Source organism: Cydia fagiglandana, chromosome 12 (genome assembly GCF_963556715.1).
Source record: "Cydia fagiglandana chromosome 12, ilCydFagi1.1, whole genome shotgun sequence".
Taxonomy (NCBI): domain Eukaryota; kingdom Metazoa; phylum Arthropoda; class Insecta; order Lepidoptera; family Tortricidae; genus Cydia; species Cydia fagiglandana.
This window is the reverse complement of record NC_085943.1, coordinates 4,689,374-4,708,968: the sequence shown is the minus strand read 5'-3', so window position 1 is coordinate 4,708,968 and position 19,595 is coordinate 4,689,374. Positions and strand designations below refer to the sequence as shown.

General features: G+C 40.5%; 1 protein-coding gene across 1 annotated transcript; it reads right to left on the bottom strand.

Moving 5' to 3' along the window:
- Positions 1 to 433: 433 nt before the first annotated feature.
- Positions 434 to 9,328, bottom strand: LOC134669459 (uncharacterized). Its single transcript, XM_063527038.1, has 10 exons — positions 9,199 to 9,328; positions 8,981 to 9,122; positions 8,362 to 8,530; positions 7,779 to 7,881; positions 7,277 to 7,383; positions 5,630 to 5,821; positions 2,402 to 2,573; positions 1,810 to 1,956; positions 880 to 1,203; positions 434 to 603 (listed from the first exon to the last, which is right to left on the bottom strand). The coding sequence occupies exons 1-10, from the start codon at positions 9,262 to 9,264 to the stop codon at positions 457 to 459; spliced, it is 1,569 nt and encodes a 522-aa protein (XP_063383108.1). The 5' UTR covers positions 9,265 to 9,328; the 3' UTR covers positions 434 to 456.
- Positions 9,329 to 19,595: the final 10,267 nt, after the last annotated feature.

The window sequence follows — 19,595 nt, the reverse complement described above, 5'->3', positions numbered from 1 at the left end:
CCATTTACTTTGCTACTGGAGTCGGCGCAGCGTGTCGTTTTTTTTCTATACCTACCTCTCTGTCGCCCATTTTCTCATCATTCACATGCTTCTTTTTCATATGATCTCTTACACAGTTCATTTTCCTTGGTTTGCCTTTTAACCACGGTTTGCCCAACCCCAGAAGCCGTTTCTCTCCGTTCTCTGGTCGCAATCGCGTGACCGCTTTTGCCTCTTCATTTCTAACATATTCTGCCTTACATCTAGTAATAAAACTACAAAGTCTACAATATACATATATATATACTCGTATTAAGTTCTCACTCCGCTCACCCCCAGATGCCATGGCTCTCTCTGACCGTCTCTCTGTTCTCTCGTCTCTGGCGCGTGACCGCTCTTGCCTCTTCATTTCTAGCATATTCTACTTTACATCTAGTAATAAAACTACAAAGTCTACAATATACATATATTAAGTTCTCACTCCGCCCACCCCCAGATGCCGTGGCTCTCTCTGACCGTCTCCCTGTTCTCTCGTCTCTGGCGCGTGACCGCACTCGCCTCTCCCTTGGCTATTGCTTTTTTCCTCTCCGTCCTCTTCTGTCTGCTTTCTAGATTCTTCTTTACCTGTTAAAGAAATAAGATTTATTATTTTATTACCTGGCTAAGACAAAATGGCTATACAAATTGCAAATATTTAGGAGTCGTTAATTAACCTATGTCACCAATTTGCTTCGTCCTGTTTGTCCCAATTTGGTCTTGTTTATACGTGATTAAGTTTTGTAGGTAAAGCGAAAGAAGGGAATATCATTTTTATTTCGTGATAAGCAGGATTCTGCCTTGGTTCGAGTTATCAATGTTTCACTGTATAAGGAACTGATAATGATAGTATGATCAGTTTACCTGCTGTTTCACCACCTCCGGCGCTATCGTGCTAGCCGACGTATACGACCTCATGGACCTCACGTCCGACAACGCCTTCTCAACCATAGCCAACCGGTACTTCTGCGAGTTTCTATCCAGCTCTGTGAGCTTATCGTCTTCTTCCGTGAGCTTCTGTTCTGTGAGTTTGTCTTCTGTGAGCTTGTGTTCTGTGAGTTTGTCTTCTGTGAGCTTGTGTTCTGTGACTGCGATGAGCTGTGGGGGCTCGTCTTGGAGTTCTAGGGATACTGTTTTGTGGGTGAGACGTTGTATGGATGTTTCGTCGTTTTGGATTGAGTCTTCGACCTGTAACAATAAATATATAGCGTTATAATTTTTTTTATTAATAAGTAAGGATAACCATGTATAGAGTGATCAGTGATCACTCTACTTATTTCTCTTTGGTAATGTGTAAGCCTCATCTATAACACTTTGGATATCTTACAGTGGCGGGGCGTCAAACATATCCATAGGCAAGCCGGGGCTAATTTGGTTTACCTACATATTTCCTTTACAACTCTACTCAAACGTCCAAAAACTGGCAAGCCGGTGGGAATCGGCTTTTATGGACGCGCCGCCACTGATAGCTAAAGAAGCGAAAAAGCCATAGATAAAGTTGTAGGCAATGGGATATTTAATATCATATTTAATTGTGATTCATACCTTAGTTATTAAATTTAATTAATATCACAACGAACCATGCGAATGCTTTAAATTTGACAATTTAAAACGCATGAAAATGCTACGTAGCCGATAAGTTGATTGTCACGGGTTAGAAAAATAGTTGGTATATCAAGTATAAATCGAAAACTTTATGATATTAACACTTAACAAACTGGGGCCTACAGTGCTGCCCTCTACATATCACGCACGCTACTTTTCTACCGTAAAGTGATATTTTTCAACGTTTACCTGTTTCCTAAGCGCGGCTAGCTCTTCTTCGTCGTATTTCTTGTTGTCGTAAGCCGTGTCTTGTGTGCCATCCGAGTCTTTTGTGTTCTGTGTGTCTTCCGCTTCGGAATCCTCGTCGTCGCTCACTTGAAGACCGATACCAAGTTCCTGTGAAGACAAACGATTGGTTGTGTTAATTGAAACCGATACTCGTGATTAGGTACATTTTAAAGTATGAATCATAAGATTTATAAGTATGTACTATATCTAAATGCATACTTGTTTTGGCCTCGAACCCAGAAGTAACCAAACACTATCGTTCCTGAAGATCGCGGGTTGAAATCTTGTTTATGACGATGCATTTTAACAGTAACCCTTTTAATAAAAAAACTGGACAAGTGCGAGTCGGACTCGCCCACCGAGGGTTCCGTACTTTCTAGTATTTGTTGTTATAGCGGCAACAGAAATACATCATATGTGAAAATTTCAACTGTCTATCACGGTTCATAAGATACAGCTTGGCGGCAGACAGACAGATGGACAGTGGAATCTTAGTAATAGGGTCCCGTTTTTACCCTTCTTTGGGGACGAAACCCTAAAAAAAATCTTTTACCTCCAATAACTCATCGTCTACAGCCCTGGCGCGCTTGTAGCCCGAGCATGCGACCTCCTTGTCTAACTCGTCCTCTCGCTCTAGGTCGCTGAAGCGCGGGTACAGGGTGCTCTCGTAGCCGAAGCGCTTTTTGAAGAAGTCGCGCACGCATCGGACGTCGCGGTCGAAGTAACTGGGAACAAAGGAATACATTGTTTAATCCCCAATATCTGGGATACCGAGCTTTGCTCGGAAAACATATAAATACTCAAGAATGCGCGTTTTCCCAGAGATAAGACCTAGCTAGATCGATTTATCACCCCCGAAAATCCCCATATAGCAAAGGACCGCGCAGCAAACATAGGAAAAAAGTGGTTTCAGTCAAATCTCACGAAAATTTTAGTACATATTATGTAGATTTAAGTCTCCTGATTATTTTTTTATAGGTGCACAAATCTCTCAGAAGTATACTTCCAAAAATAAACAAGTTAATATTTTTCTATTTCTATGAGGTGTTGAGGTGTTCCCTAAAATCGATACACTGAATTGGTATCTGCATTGTAATATGACTTCATAACGTCAGTAACTGTCAGTATGTATCATTTTTGTCAATTCAATGTATCGATTGTCAGGATGAAACTAAGAGGGAGGAAGGGGTCGACTTACAGTTCAGCATTAGGGTGTTCCGTAGACACCATTTGCGGGAAGTCAATGATGACCGGCTTCCCCTCCTCGTCGATCATGATGTTGAACTCGTTGAAGTCCCCGTGGATGACGCCGCAGTTGCCCAGCCGCACCACCAGCGACATCAGCTCGTAGAGTCATACGAATACAGACTATATTCCAATGTCAATAAATACCAAGTACAAACCGGTTTTAGAATTCCCTTACGGAGGTTTTTATGTGGTGCAGTAGAAATTATGCCCTCCTGGTAATGTAACAGTTCGGTGCCAAAAGCGCGTCTTTAGGTTGAAACAAGAAAAACACTAATATAAGGAGAGGTTCACTCACAGTTCTGCATTAGAATGCTCTGTCCGAGTTCAGATCAATTGTGGGTTCGGCTCATGAGTTTCCTTGTTGAACTCACATGGTGGTATACTTCAGTTATGCGAAATTCAGCATTATGACTCCTAGCTTGTCAGGATGAAACTAAGAGGGGGGGGGAGGGGTTGTGTTGACTCACAGTTCAGCATTAGGGTGCTCCGTAGACACCATTTGCGGGAAGTCAATGATGACCGGCTTCCCCTCCTCGTCGATCATGATGTTGAACTCGTTGAAGTCCCCGTGGATGACGCCGCAGTTGCCCAGCCGCACCACCAGCGACATCAGCTCGTAGAGTCATACGAATACAGACTATATTCCAATGTCAATAAATACCAAGTACAAACCGGTTTTAGAATTCCCTTACGGAGGTTTTTATGTGGTGCAGTAGAAATTATGCCCTCCTGGTAATGTAACAGTTCGGTGCCAAAAGCGCGTCTTTAGGTTGAAACAAGAAAAACACTAATATAAGGAGAGGTTCACTCACAGTTCTGCATTAGAATGCTCTGTCCGAGTTCAGATCAATTGTGGGTTCGGCTCATGAGTTTCCTTGTTGAACTCACATGGTGGTATACTTCAGTTATGCGAAATTCAGCATTATGACTCCTAGCTTGTCAGGATGAAACTAAGAGGGGGGGGAGGGGTTGTGTTGACTCACAGTTCAGCATTAGGGTGCTCCGTAGACACCATTTGCGGGAAGTCAATGATGACCGGCTTCCCCTCCTCGTCGATCATGATGTTGAACTCGTTGAAGTCCCCGTGGATGACGCCGCAGTTGCCCAGCCGCACCACCAGCGACATCAGCTCGTAGAGTCATACGAATACAGACTATATTCCAATGTCAATAAATACCAAGTACAAACCGGTTTTAGAATTCCCTTACGGAGGTTTTTATGTGGTGCAGTAGAAATTATGCCCTCCTGGTAATGTAACAGTTCGGTGCCAAAAGCGCGTCTTTAGGTTGAAACAAGAAAAACACTAATATAAGGAGAGGTTCACTCACAGTTCTGCATTAGAATGCTCTGTCCGAGTTCAGATCAATTGTGGGTTCGGCTCATGAGTTTCCTTGTTGAACTCACATGGTGGTGTACTTCAGTTATGCGAAATTCAGCATTATGACTCCTAGCTTGTCAGGATGAAACTAAGAGGGAGGGAAGGGGTTGATGTCGACTTACAGTTCAGCATTAGGGTGCTCCGTGGACACCATTTGCGGGAAGTCAATGATGATCGGCTTCCCCTCCTCGTCGATCATGATGTTGAACTCGTTGAAGTCCCCGTGGATGACGCCGCAGTTGCCCAGCCGCACCACCAGCGACATCAGCTCGTAGAGTCATACGAATACAGACTATATTCCAATGTCAATAAATACCAAGTACAAACCGGTTTTAGAATTCCCTTACGGAGGTTTTTATGTGGTGCAGTAGAAATTATGCCCTCCTGGTAATGTAACAGTTCGGTGCCAAAAGCGCGTCTTTAGGTTGAAACAAGAAAAACACTAATATAAGGAGAGGTTCACTCACAGTTCTGCATTAGAATGCTCTGTCCGAGTTCAGATCAATTGTGGGTTCGGCTCATGAGTTTCCTTGTTGAACTCACATGGTGGTATACTTCAGTTATGCGAAATTCAGCATTATGACTCCTAGCTTGTCAGGATGAAACTAAGAGGGGGGGGAGGGGTTGTGTTGACTCACAGTTCAGCATTAGGGTGCTCCGTAGACACCATTTGCGGGAAGTCAATGATGACCGGCTTCCCCTCCTCGTCGATCATGATGTTGAACTCGTTGAAGTCCCCGTGGATGACGCCGCAGTTGCCCAGCCGCACCACCAGCGACATCAGCTCGTAGAGTCATACGAATACAGACTATATTCCAATGTCAATAAATACCAAGTACAAACCGGTTTTAGAATTCCCTTACGGAGGTTTTTATGTGGTGCAGTAGAAATTATGCCCTCCTGGTAATGTAACAGTTCGGTGCCAAAAGCGCGTCTTTAGGTTGAAACAAGAAAAACACTAATATAAGGAGAGGTTCACTCACAGTTCTGCATTAGAATGCTCTGTCCGAGTTCAGATCAATTGTGGGTTCGGCTCATGAGTTTCCTTGTTGAACTCACATGGTGGTGTACTTCAGTTATGCGAAATTCAGCATTATGACTCCTAGCTTGTCAGGATGAAACTAAGAGGGAGGGAAGGGGTTGATGTCGACTTACAGTTCAGCATTAGGGTGCTCCGTGGACACCATTTGCGGGAAGTCAATGATGATCGGCTTCCCCTCCTCGTCGATCATGATGTTGAACTCGTTGAAGTCCCCGTGGATGACGCCGCAGTTGCCCAGCTGCACCACCAGCGACATCAGCTCGTCGTACAGCGCCGGCACGTCCGGGACCGAGCGGACTTGGGTGCTGCAATCATCAAAATCATTGACCTAATGCTGACAGCCCTTTAAAGTCGTCGAAATGTCATATTAATTTGTTATATGGGTGTGGCCTGTAATATGAGTAAAAAATTAAACTGTAGGCTGTACTCCATATACTGACCAACATTTGTTCAGCGACTTTTAAATATAACTTGTGGTTCGATTTTTAATACACTTTAAAGTTTATTCTAAGACGCAATGTATTGCGAATTTTGTTATGTTTAAGGCGTGACAAGCAACGTCAATCACAGTGATATGGCGTGGCGATGGCGTCCATTGAAGATAATATTTATTTTGTATGAAAAATAGCGAGTCTTAACACTTCATAATTTTTAAAAGTTGTTGAACAAAAGTGTCAACGTTTGAGGAGTACAATCTATGTTTTAATTATTTGCTCGTGTTACAGGCATGTCCACCCCGCCAATCGGGTGTGGACCCGGTATAGGATGATATTACTGCAATGTTCTGCCGCCAGAGTGCAGCACTAGCGCCTCTAGTAAACCATAGAGTAACTTGTACATACTGTGCCTTAAACTGTTTTTTGACAAGTTTTCACAGACAATAGAATATGACATTGATGCATCAAGGCGGTTTGTTAACAAGGGCCTACCGGGAAACGCGAAAATCGAAATTTAGTTATCTGCCACTTTATCGCTCGAATATGCTAGAGCAGCGGTCAGCAACCAGCGGCCCGCGGGCCGCATGCGGCCCGCCAACCTCTCGCTTGCGGCCCGCGAGCCTCCCTGGCTATTTTCTAAGTAACACTGACGAACGACAAAATGTCTGCTAAAGTCACAAATATCACCAAAGTGCGGCCCGCGTCATCTTCGTTAACTACTATGTGGCCCTGGCTGCTAAAAGGTTGCCGACCGCTGTGCTAGAGTGATAAAGAGTTTAGATAAAGAAATTTCGATTTTCTTGTTTCGCGGTAGACCCCCAGATTGTGATGGATTGTGGTAGTGGCGCCACCTACGCAGAGTTTCGCGTAATTATCCCTATTGAGACGACTCGCAGTGCATCTTGCGCACACCAATAAGTCGAGCGATTGTATGATCAATAATGATCGTATCTTAAAAATATTAAAACATGTTACGTTTTCAACATTTTCAGCTTGTCACTTTACTTTTAGCTTAGAAAGTCACCGAGTTAACGCAAAATAGCCCCTAGTCTCAAAAATGAGTTCGGCGCCGCGAAAAAGTATGATATTCTAAACCAATGTTAAGAAATAGTGAAAAAATAGTGCCTACGCCAATTCTTGGGATTAGTTGCCAAGCGGACCTCAGGCTCCCATGAGTCGTGACAAAATGCCGGAAGATAATAATAATTTCCTAAAAATCATAGATACCATCGCCCACACTGTTAACTGTACATTGGTGGACCTTATACCTCTTGTAATAAGGTCCACCGATGTACAGTAAGGATTGTTTCTGTTTATACTTACAGAGGCCCTCCTCGCACGAGGTCCATGACCACGCAGTGTCGGTTAAAGTCCACGGGACGGGGCACGGGGAACCCGCGTTCATGCAGGGCCTTCATGTATGCGAACTCCTATTAATGCAAATATCATTTTAAAATTCCTTAGTTCCTAAATTCCTAATTCCTATTATGTTATTCCTTAATTTTATTTCCAACACATGCTTACTTTTGACATGCTTTTGACGGTTGTATATTTTCGTAAAGCATCAATCTTTGAAAGTTCCTTTTGCAATTTCTTAGCAATAAAATTAAGACAAGAACCATAACCTTTTTTTTATATAGGCCATTTTAGAGAAAGGATGTTTTGCAAAAGGAATGTTTGGTAGGTGGATCCTCCCAGTCTAGTCTTGATAAAATTGTGTAAGATTTACTACATTAACTTTACTACATTGAATCTCTAAACTTGGCCATATACATTTACGAACTGCAAGAGATTTAATTTTTAGCGAAGTTGCAGCAAAACTTACCTTGGTGGCAGAGATGCGCGACAGATAGAGCCAGGAGGCGCGGTGACGATGCGCGTGGTAGTCTCGCTTGTCTTTAACGTTGCGGAAACATGTGCGTCCCAGCCTGCAGGATTTTACAAGATAAATACATTAAATACACTACTAGCTAGAGCATGATAGTACACACAGCAACACTCCTATTGTCGACGGACCTTATTACAAAAGGCATAAGGTCCACCGAAGTACAGTTAACAGTGTGGATGATGGTACTGTGTTTCTGAGGCTGGGAAGGCATGCTGCGAGCTTATGAAAGCCCTTTGCACCTCTGGGGTGCCTCAGCATCAGCATATTAACAATACATCATGTTTTATAAATGCTTCATCTTAAATAGACAATGTATGTCCAGAAAGTAGCAGAGCTGATAACCCATGATACAACATAGATAGACATACACATTAAATACTAAGCAGTTAATCTAGCAATGACTTTTTGTTTAATTTTATTGTATAGTTTCTTAGCAACGTCTTATTATTGTTATGATTGGAAAAATAGACGCCAAGATAATTTTATATGAAATAACTTTCTAACAAAATTCTGAACTTACCGATGCAACTTCAGGCATAGTGGGTTATGATCTTCATCAGCAACCGTGTAAATGTTGGACTCTTTGCCCACACCGATCTGGTTGCCGAATGATGCAATCACCTTCCTGTTGGTTAGTGCCTTGAGCGCGAGGTAGTCATAGCCAGCATTGGTGAGACGGTAACCATCATCTGTCAAGGATTTTCTTTAAATCAGTAACTTAACAGCTTAATCACTTGGTCACCCCTCTCAACTTAGAATTATGGCCTAAACCAGGTGTGGCTCACTCTGCGATTTCGTCGCTTTACTACAGGTAGCTAAAAGTCCATACGTTCAACCCCAATTTTGGGGTTTGCCATAAGCCGCGCGTGGCGCTGTCGCCACCTAGCGGCCATATCTGTGCTGATCGTGACAGACGCGTTTTGTTAGAGAGTGAGTCTTCTGTATCTAGAACTATTATTTATTTTGTGCCTAAACCTTCCTCAAGAATTACTCTATTAATAGGGGAAAACGGCATAAAAATCCGTTCTGTACTTTTTCAGTTTATCGCGAACATACAAACACACAAACAGACAGACACGGCGGGGGACTTTGTTTTATAAGGAGTAGTGCTTAGTTCCAGACTGAGCTCTGTAACTTACAGTGTTTTCCTCGTTCATACGTCAGCAGCCTATGTTTACACAACTCCTTCATTAGTTTATGGACTCCACCGTGACGGAGATTCGCAATAGACGCCACGAGCGAACCTGGCACCAGCTCGTGGTTCTTCATGCCCATTTCCACCTAAAAACGACACGTAAAGTTAGGTTAGGGATAATGTGGACAAATCACTGAATTTCACTTTAAGCTCAACACATACAGCGGTCAACACGCGGAAGTCCTCCCCCGTCAAATAACGTAAAATTGCTACGTCTAGTTTCCCCATTTTGAACTGGAATACGGGGAAAATTAATATAAACACAACCTTTACAGCGTCATGTGTTCAATGAAAGAAACACTGAGCATATAATCACTACGTTTTAAGAGTCGGCACTTTCGAACAAGCCTTAAACCGAATTATGAACGTACATTGTGCCAACACACCAAATACATGTCAATATTGCCAACACAAAAAAAAACAACACTAGGGCTTGCCACTACTGGCGTACCTACTCTTTATCGATATCGATAAATGTGCGATACAGTCGCCATCAGATATATCGGAGCGGCCGAGGTGCTCAAAAATATCTGAACACGCACCTAGCGCCATGACAATAGAGGCGTGTTCAGATATTTGTGAGTACTTTGGCCGCTTCGATATATCTGATGGCGACTGTACATGCTGCTGTACTGTACTATAGTAACAGTAAATTTTGAGTATCACTAGGATTAATAAAATAAAAGCAAAATATAAAAATAATTTTATTTAACATATTAAAGATATGATACAGATAGTTTATTATTACAATACGCTTATGTTATGAACGTAAAATTTGTATGGGGTTAAAGTTTTCTTTTGAGCTACGAATTTGAAACTTCGTTAAAAGATATATTATTTAAATACAAGAAAACTAATTTCAGCGTTTTTGAAAATTCAACCTCTAAAGTGATGAAAAAGGGGTTGAAAGTTTGTATGGATATCAAACATTTTTTCGAGTGTTGGACTTGAATCTTTGTATTTAGGGATATTATTAGAAGACAGGAAAAGTAATTTCAGCGTTTTGTAAAATTCATCCCCTAACAGGGTTAAAAAGGGGTTGAAAGTTTGAATCCATTACAAATGGTTTTGAAACTTCTTAGAAAGGCATAATAGCCGATTGCAAAAAAAAGTGATTGCAACGTTTTTGGAATTTCAACCCCTAAGGAGGTTAAAAAGGGGATGGAAGTTTGTCTGCGGGTGCAAATTTTATTTTAAGCAAGGAACTTGAAACTTTGTAAAAACGTTTTAAATTAAAATACAAGAAAACTCATTTCAGCATTTATGAAAACTCATCCCCTAAGGTGGTGAAAAAGGGGTTGAAAGTTTGTATGGAGATCAGATATTTAGTGAGTGCGGAATGCGGAACTTGAATCTTTGTATAAGGGCATAGGTACCTATTATGAGAATACAAGAAAAGTAATTTCAGCAACCAACATCAAAATCCACTTGACTTAAAACTTCATACAACTTGCTAAAAAATGTCAACATTGCTTGGATATGAAAATTATAGGTACTAAAGATGTAAAATGTTGAAGATAAGATTCCACGCGGACGAAGTCGCGGTGTTGCCCGCGACTTCGTCCGCGTGGAATTGATATTGCATACTCGTTATTACATATATTATTTTGCAGCGCTTCTTAGTTGAGCTATCTTTGCAGCGTTCGCAGAAATTTCTTCTGTTTTAATAATATCCGAATTTAATATTTGGCACTGTCTTCTAATTAAGATTTTGGTCACAAGCCAAAATAATTGTTTTTTCATGAAATCCTCATGTTCCTTACATGTCCACCAGGTTATGTTAATGTTTGCCGCAAAGAGTGTGCAAAACATTTGCCCGACATTTTCTTCATATAATAAATGACTATTTTTTTCAAAATAGTTTTTCGCTTCCTCAATTGTACGACACAGCTGGATAGATGGGTACGTTAATGATTTCTTTTCTTGCCACCACTCCCGCAAGCTTATAAATTTATACATTGGGTGATCTGTAACATCTTCCAGTTTCAGCAAATTAGAACACATTTGACAGCTTACGTTCTTCAACAGTCTATAAGCTATGTAACCGCTTAAATATACAATAGGTTGATTTTCTATGTCTGTTAAATCTGTTTCAATTTGCTCCTCTAATTCATTTTCAGGTATCATTAAAACAGGATATTCTTCTTCTTCATTGGTAGTCATTGATGTGAGTTTCTCATCACCATCAACATCATGTTGGCATAATGGATTGACAAGCAATAACTTGTTCAAATCTTCTTCGCAATTAGATCCTCGGTTATGTGGTGCATTCATTCCAGAAATATGAATTGATTTCAATGCACTTACAAAATGTGTGCAGGTAGGATTTCGATTTGTAGGGCTATTCTGTCGTATAAGTCCGAATAGGTTTTCAAGAGCGTCTTGATTCAGTGAGCGTAAATTCAAATAGTTAAATCCTTGATCCTTACAATAACACCAGATATCTTTAAGCGAATTTATGGTTACAATATAACCTTCCACGCATCTGACTCTTTTTAATCTTAACCTGCTATCTGATTTCATGAACTCCATTGACTTCAGCTTTTTCAAAAAACTATTCCAGATTTCTATGTGATTGGTTTTACGAGACACATTTTGTCTTCGTCCCTTTATTACATCTTTTGGGTTTGATGGGCCATTAGTAGAATCAAATAAATTATTAAGGTCCCGTACTACCTCGGATGTTTGTGCCACTTCTTTTCCGTACTCTGTGTCTTCATATTTTTCTGCAATCATCTTTAGAATAGCTGCGAAAGTATTACTTAGAGTTTGAGCGGCATATTTCACTTTCATTTTATGTTTTTGTTTTGGATCTAGCATTACAGAAGATACTTTATGAAAGTACAGCAGAAATTTTGTTAATTAAATTCCATCGCTTGCCTCTAGGTTTCCGGGCTTGATTTTTCAGAGAGTCTGATACAACATTTTTCAGAAAATCGGAATCTAATTTGTCCAAATCGACGGACGTTTTTGAGAGTGATGATAACAAACACTGTGTTCGCTGCAACTTTTTTACAAGTTTTTTTTTTCGTGGAGTCATTTCTATGTTGCTGTAGCCATATTTTGGCGGTGTTCCTCGTATACAATCTGTGGTTTTATTCGTTTTTACCCTTGAAGTCGAAGCATCATCTAAAACAAAATGATTTGTTAATAATAATTATGATTAGTAACAAATTGTTCATCACTACATAGTATAAAACAAAGTCGCTTCCCGCTGCCTGTCTGTATGTATGCTTAGATCTCTAAAATTACGTAAGCCCCCATTCGCACGGGAGCTTTTTCAACACGCGTTAAAAAGCGGCCAAGTGCGAGTCGGACTCACCCATGAAGGGTTCCGTAGCAGCAAGTAACATAATAAAATTGCGGTTTACGATTTATGACGTATTAAAAAAAAATACTTACCAGACCTGTCTCTGCGTGCCCATTGGCGTGAACAGCCGCAGCAACCTTGCGTTAGTCGCACACGCGACGACGTCGCTGCCCGCCGTGACGCACAGGATCTCCTCGGTATCGGGCATGGAAACGCTCCACTCCTTGCTGCTGCCGACCAGCGATATGCATACTAGTTTGCTGTAAGATATAGATATTTTTTTAATAGATTAGCTATTGCGTAGTCTATCTATAATAATCACCATTAAAATCTTGTGCATGTCTTATTCAACATAGGAGTTGGCATTACACACAATTCGATGTTCCGGAAAGGTCATACATAATAAAGGATTTGATTGTATAATCATCTTTTTTAAAGTTGCAAGCCTAACTCTGGTACCACCTTTTTTTTAATACCAGCACTTGTAGTCTGTATCTTTAGGTATTTAAATAAAAGTAAACAAACAATTTTTACATTTTCGGGTAGTTATAAGATTTATTGGCTAACCAACCAAATGCAAAACCGCCTAGATATGTCACCAAACGACCTGACTTTAACCTACGTTATTTGATCGTGTAATGTTTTCATCCAACCTCAACTGGCTTACTTAAGAAGCCATTTGAGGGTAGATTTTGTTTCATCATCATCATCATCATCATCTCAGCCATAAGACGTCCACTGCTGAACATAGGCCTCCCCCTTGGACCTCCATTCGTACCGGTTGGAAGTGACCCGCATCCAGCGTCTTTCGGCGGCCTCTTGATCGCGGCAAGCTGTGATTGGTCAGTTTCATTATAGTTGACTAAACAGAATCGATATGAATATTATAGTTGAGTTGGGAGCCCATACATTAAAAATACCCAATTGAAGTTTGGTATAAGAAATCTTAATTCAAGAATTATAGTCGACGAGTACAAAAAAAAGTTTTTATTGCACCATTAAAAGATTATTTGCATAAATCTGATTTGTCACAATTAGTTATAGAAATACCCATTAGCAAGGAAAATTCACCCTCATCTTCGCAAATCATTCATAATTATTAACCTTGAGATGAATGCATAGTGTTTCCCATTTTATGTATTCTTAAGGAAAATAACAACTAATTCAACTTAGGTATGCATTATATAATTTTTATAGACGTTTTTTTAACGTTATTAAAATGATATACATGGTGGCTAAAATATAACTGCATTCCCGTTGCCAGGCAGGTTTGGTATTATACTGAACAACTTTTACTATGGGGACAACACCGAAATGGCGAAAAAGAAAAGGGTGTTTCATACATTTTGGCTGGTTCATTTTCTATGGAAGGATAAGTAATTTTTTCACCATTAACCTAGTGTCAAATTGTACTGGTAAATAACCATGGTAACTCCAGGTTTAACCGGTTAACCCCGGGTTGGCGGAATGATACAAATGGGCCTAACTAACCTAGACGTTTCACAGGCCAACACCAGCACGCTCGCAGACAGGCTGGCCATGGTGTGATTCAGGTAGTTGTTGAGATTGATCCCGTGGTGGAGGTTGGTGTCGTGGAACTCTACGTCAATGGTCGACTCGCCGTTCTCCTGCGTGTGGCATCGGACTATGCCGATGTCGTTCCAGCACATGTATCTGGAATGGTAAAAACCATATGCAGTTAACAACATAATTTTAAGCTTTATAATAAATTAAAGGTTTTTTGAAGTACAATGAGCTGCGAATTTGCGTGGAGAAATTATGAATGAATTCATTCATAGTCGCCATGCACTTTTGCGGCTGATGGTACAAGGTGGTGAGTAACTTTGTGAACGCGAATCTAATTTGTATGTGCCGTGCCGCGACACGGGTCTTGACTCGTCTTCCTCTCTCACTGTCCCCAACCCTAGCGTTTCATTCTTGAGCTTCTCTAGTGATATAGCGTTGTCATCATCACCATTGTAGTATCTTAGATATATATTAACAGTTCTCGTACCTATGTTCAAGGTGTCCCGGGGTCGCAGAAAGCTGGAACGGCGCCTGCGGCGGCACCGTGGTCGCCGCCGGCTCGTGCCGCGACACGGGTCTTGACTCGTCTTCGTCTCTCACTGTCCCCAACCCTAGCGTTTCATTCTTGAGCTTCTCTAGCGATATCGCGTTGTCATCGTCGTCACTGTTATAGTTTTCGATCAAATTGTCCAAGTCATTACCTGAAATAAGAAATCATTAGTATTAAAACGTGAAGCCATCAGGTTGGCTGTTAATAAGGACAATTTTGTAACTGGGTCCACTTCTTTATTCCCTGATAGTTTTGCTCAATTTGGTGATTTATAATTATATACATTCGGCGACAGACAGAAAGAGATGGCGGCAAATTGTCAAAGGGAAGCTGTTCCCTAGAAGTGGCCACGACCCTCGGTGATGAGGAAACCGATGCAAGGAGGCGGAAGGAGGAGTTTATAATTATAAACCTACCATCATCAGCTCTCTCCACCATTTCAACATCGTCAGGCGCATCAGCATCAGCCTTGCTGTCCTTGCCATAGCAATTCATCAGTGCACCCAGCTGCCCGGACACATCGCAATACGCCAACACACCATTTCCTGAAAGATAAATAGTTTAGATACATAGATAAAATAGCACTTTTCGTGCGATGTCAAAAGTTTAAAGGGCCATATGTAGGTACTGTAAAACGTTGTACGATACACGTGCGAATAGGTAATTAGCAACTCGTGTAGATTTAAAACGATATTTCAAATTTCCTCTTTTCCGCACTTGTATCGTAATTCGTAATTACATTACTACAGAGGCCGTGAAGTAAGGGATTGCAGGATTGCGGTAGACGGCTGAGTCGTAGACGAGGCCGGATAAAGCGAGTCTTGCAATCTCTGTTCCGGCCAAGGATTGTATTAGTGCTTTTCTCAAACATTGCATAAAAAAAATTTAATAAATTAAAAACGTTATAAGAAAATATTATAATTAAAATAACTACTAAGTAATGAAGGAAATTATTTATTTTAGGTTGTAAAGTAGAAACAATTGCTTCATAAGTCAGAAACGCGCATGTGACACCCTTAATATAGCAACATCCATAGATTACGAAAACCACTTAGCGTTGCTTGTTAGTCTCTATAGGCTACGGTGGCCAAAATCGAGAAAACAACTGTCTAAAAATTTAATTTAGCGCGGAGCAATTACCAGGACCTCATGAGTTACGAGAAGGCGTTAAGAGCGCTATTACATTTCGGGGTTGAGCGAGTTTAGGTATTTTACGCGCTGCGGCAGGCCGTGCGTGCTCAGTATGCCGATTCCTTCTACCACACTCGCACTACAATGATGGATTAAACATTCTTGATCCTTCGCGAAGCATATTGAAATCAACCATAACAACACTAACTGTACTTAACTTTTAAAGTCCTAAAACTGTTATTTGGTAAGTACGAAAATACTAAATGCAGTGCAAATGTACATAGGGGCTGTTCATAAATTACGTCATCTATTTTTGACGATTTTTGACCGGGGCCCCACCCCTCAAATCATCCAAAACTCATGCTTCGGATGACTCTGTTTCCTCCTACGTCATGCTACATCATCCGATCTCCAGACCCCCCCCCCCTCCTTCCATTTGAAACGACGTAATTTATTAATAGCCCCATACTCGTACTTATGAAGGTATATTACTCGAAAGAAATTATAGGTACTCGCTTATTTACATGTTTCGTCATTGCATTTGGTACCTATAGGTTGTAAAGTTTGTATCAACGAGGGTTTAAAAACGAACTGGTATGACCACATTCCGGCTCCATCATCAGACCTTGAGTACTATCTTGTGTCAAAGATCTTGTTGAGACAAATCAAACGAGCCCAAACACGAAGTGGTTTAGTTGCATGGTTGATTGGTACCGGTGACCACCTTCCGGCTCCATCATCAGACCTTGAGTACTATCTATCTTGTGTCAAAGATCTTGTTGAGACGAATAAAACGAGCCTAAACACGAAGTGGTTTAGTTGCATGGTTGATTGGTACCGGTGACCACCTTCCGGCTCCATCATCAGACCTTGAGTACTATCTATCTTGTGTCAAAGATCTTGTTGAGACGAATAAAACGAGCCTAAACACGAAGTGGTTTAGTTGCATGGTTGATTGGTACCGGTGACCACCTTCCGGCTCCATCATCAGACCCTGAGTACTATCTTGTGTCAAAGATCTTGTTGAGACGAGCAAATGAGCAACTTCATGTCTTCATTTCATGATATTAACGCATACATTTCGAAGTATGTTTGAGAAAATAACAATTTTTTCTCAAACATGCAATGAAATGTCGTCGCTCCGGGCGTTATATCAGGCTTCGAAGTATCACGTTTAGGGCGGAGCAACTCCAGAGAACTGTAAAGGAATTTCATACAAAATTGAACGCCTATACTGCAAAACGTAATTCAAGACCAAAAAAAGTATGACAATGTTGCCACTGCAATAATTTGTTTGTAAAATTGTAAATTCCTTTTGATAAATAATCATGTTAAGATAATTTATTCATTAGTAATTTTACTCCTACTATTTAAAAAAGTACTTTTAGTTACTTATTTGTACATAAATACAAGACGCGCTAGTAAAAAAGTGGCAACATTTCTTACTTTTTTTGGTCTTGAATTACGTTATCTAGAGCGGCTACCGCGAAAACCGAATTCGCAAATTGCGGGGATCTTTCTCTTTTACTCCAACGAAGGCGTAATTAGAGTGACAGAGAAAAATCCCCGCAATTTGCGAACTTCGATTTTCGCGGTTATAGCCCAGTTTAGGCGGCCGGGAAGTAATAATTAAAGTATTATTTTAATCTTTTACCTTCTAGTTTGCGTTTTTGTCCTGAGACTCCTCCAGCAGAAACTACTGTAACATAACATTATTAAATTATGTACTTGCCTTTATTCAGTTTAAGAATAAAAAGCGGCAAAGTGCGAGTCAGACTCGCCCATGAAGGGTTCCGTACCAGCGAGTAACATAATAAAATTGCGGTTTACGATTTATGACGTATTAAAAAAAAATACTTACCAGGCCTCGCTCAAACCAATTTTCGGTGGAAGTTTGCATGGTAATGTACATCATTTTTTTTTAGATTTATCATTCACTTATTTTAAAAGTTACAGGGGGGGACGACACACATTTTACCACTTTGTAAGTGTCTCTCGCGCAAACTATTCAGTTTATAAAAAAATGATATTAGAAACCTCAATATCATTTTTGAAGACCTATCCATAGACACCCCACCCGTATGGGTATGATGAAAGAAAAATTTTTGTGTTTCAGTTCTAAGTAGGTATGGGGAACCCCCAAAATTTATTGTTTTTTTCTATTTTTGTGTGAAAATCTTAATGCGGTTCACAGAATACATCTACTTACCAAGTTTCAAGAGTTCTTACAGTTTCGGAAAAAAGTGGCTGTAACATACACGGACAGACAGACGGACAGACAGACGGACAGACATGACGAACCTATAAGGGTTCCGTTTTTTGCCATTTGGCTACGGAACCCTAAAAAAAGGTAGCAAATTATGAATACTAATAAAATTTTAATACCTATTTCTGAATGATGTGGTGTCATTTTATCAGAAATCTCGTAAGTTGAGGTCGATGGCACACTGTTTGGGTCATAACCCTTATTTCGTTTTGAATTTGTGGAATCATCATCTTCACCTTAAACAAGGTTGTAAAATTACGTTATATTCAATTCAAACGAAAGTCAAAAAATAAAAATATAATTAAAGTATTATTTTTATCTTTTACCTCCTAGTTTGCGTTTTTGTCCTGAGACACTTCCAGCAGAAACCACTGTAAAGCCCGCTCCACACTCGTGCGCGAATCGCGGCGCGAAGCCGCGAACGCGAGTCTGGAGTCGATTTCGCATATCAGCGAACTAGACTCCACACTCGCGTTCGCGGCTTCGCCCGCGATTCACGCGCATAGTCTGGAGGGCGCTTAACATAATCAAACATTTTAATTTACTTGCCTGATTTTAGTTAAAGAAAAGCGGCCAAGTGCGAGTCGGACTCGGCCATGAAGGGTTCCGTACCAGCAAGTAACATAATACAATAGCGGTTTACGATTTGGTAATGGTAATGTACATCATATATATTTTTTAGATTTATCATTCTCTTATTTTGGAAGTGTCTCTCGCGGCTCGCGCAAACTATTCAGTTTAGAAAAAAATGATATTAGAAACCTCAATATCAATAGACACCCCACACCCATATGTTGATGAAAAAAAAATTTTTGAGTTTCAGTTCTAAGTATGGGGAACCCCCAAAATGTATTGTTTTTTTTTTCTATTTTTGTGTGAAAATCTTAATGCGGTTCACAGAATATATCAACTTACCAAGTTTCAACAGTATAGTTCTTATAGTTTCGGAAAAAAGTGGCTGTGACATACGGACGGACGGACAGACAGACAGACATACAGACAGACAGACAGGTATGGCGAATTCATAAGGGTTCCGTTTTTTTTGCCATTTGGCTACGGAACCCTAAAAACCGGGCAAGTGCGAGTCGGACTCGCGCACGAAGGATTCCGTACCATAAAGCAAAAAAAAATGGAAAAAATTCAAAAACAAAACGGTCACCCATCCAAGTACTGACCACCCCGACGTTGCTTAACTTTGGCCGTTTTTTTTTGCTTTTTTTTGTTTTTTTTTTTGCATTATGGTACGGAACCCTTTGTGCTCGAGTCCGATTCGCACTTGCCCGGTTTTTCAAACTCTGGAACAATAGGGAATGACGATAGAATTTCGTCCGAGAGGGGCGCCTTGAGATTTAGGCTTGGTACCGCATTCCTTTTTAGCCTGTTTCCATTTTTGTTGAAGGCAGTTGGAAGAAAATGATCTCCACAAATAAATTTATTTTCGTTTAATCTTTGTATGGGTAAATATACCAAATCTTCGTTGCCGGTCAACTTTACCCATAATCGACATCTGAAATAAAGGGATTATCGACAAGTTGTTCGCACACTATTCGTGTCCTTAGGTTACCTAGTTTTGCACAAGAAGAACCTATTCACAGAATGTTTTCGTTTTAATCAAGGATTGTAAACGATAAAAACTGCTCCAAACTAATTAAATTAGTATCTGGTAACGACTCAAAATGAAAATATCGCATAAAACATCAGTTTATCGACCTGTTGGGGTCAAGCGGAAATCTCGCCAAAAATATATCAGACGTTAATCTTCTTACACGCCTGAC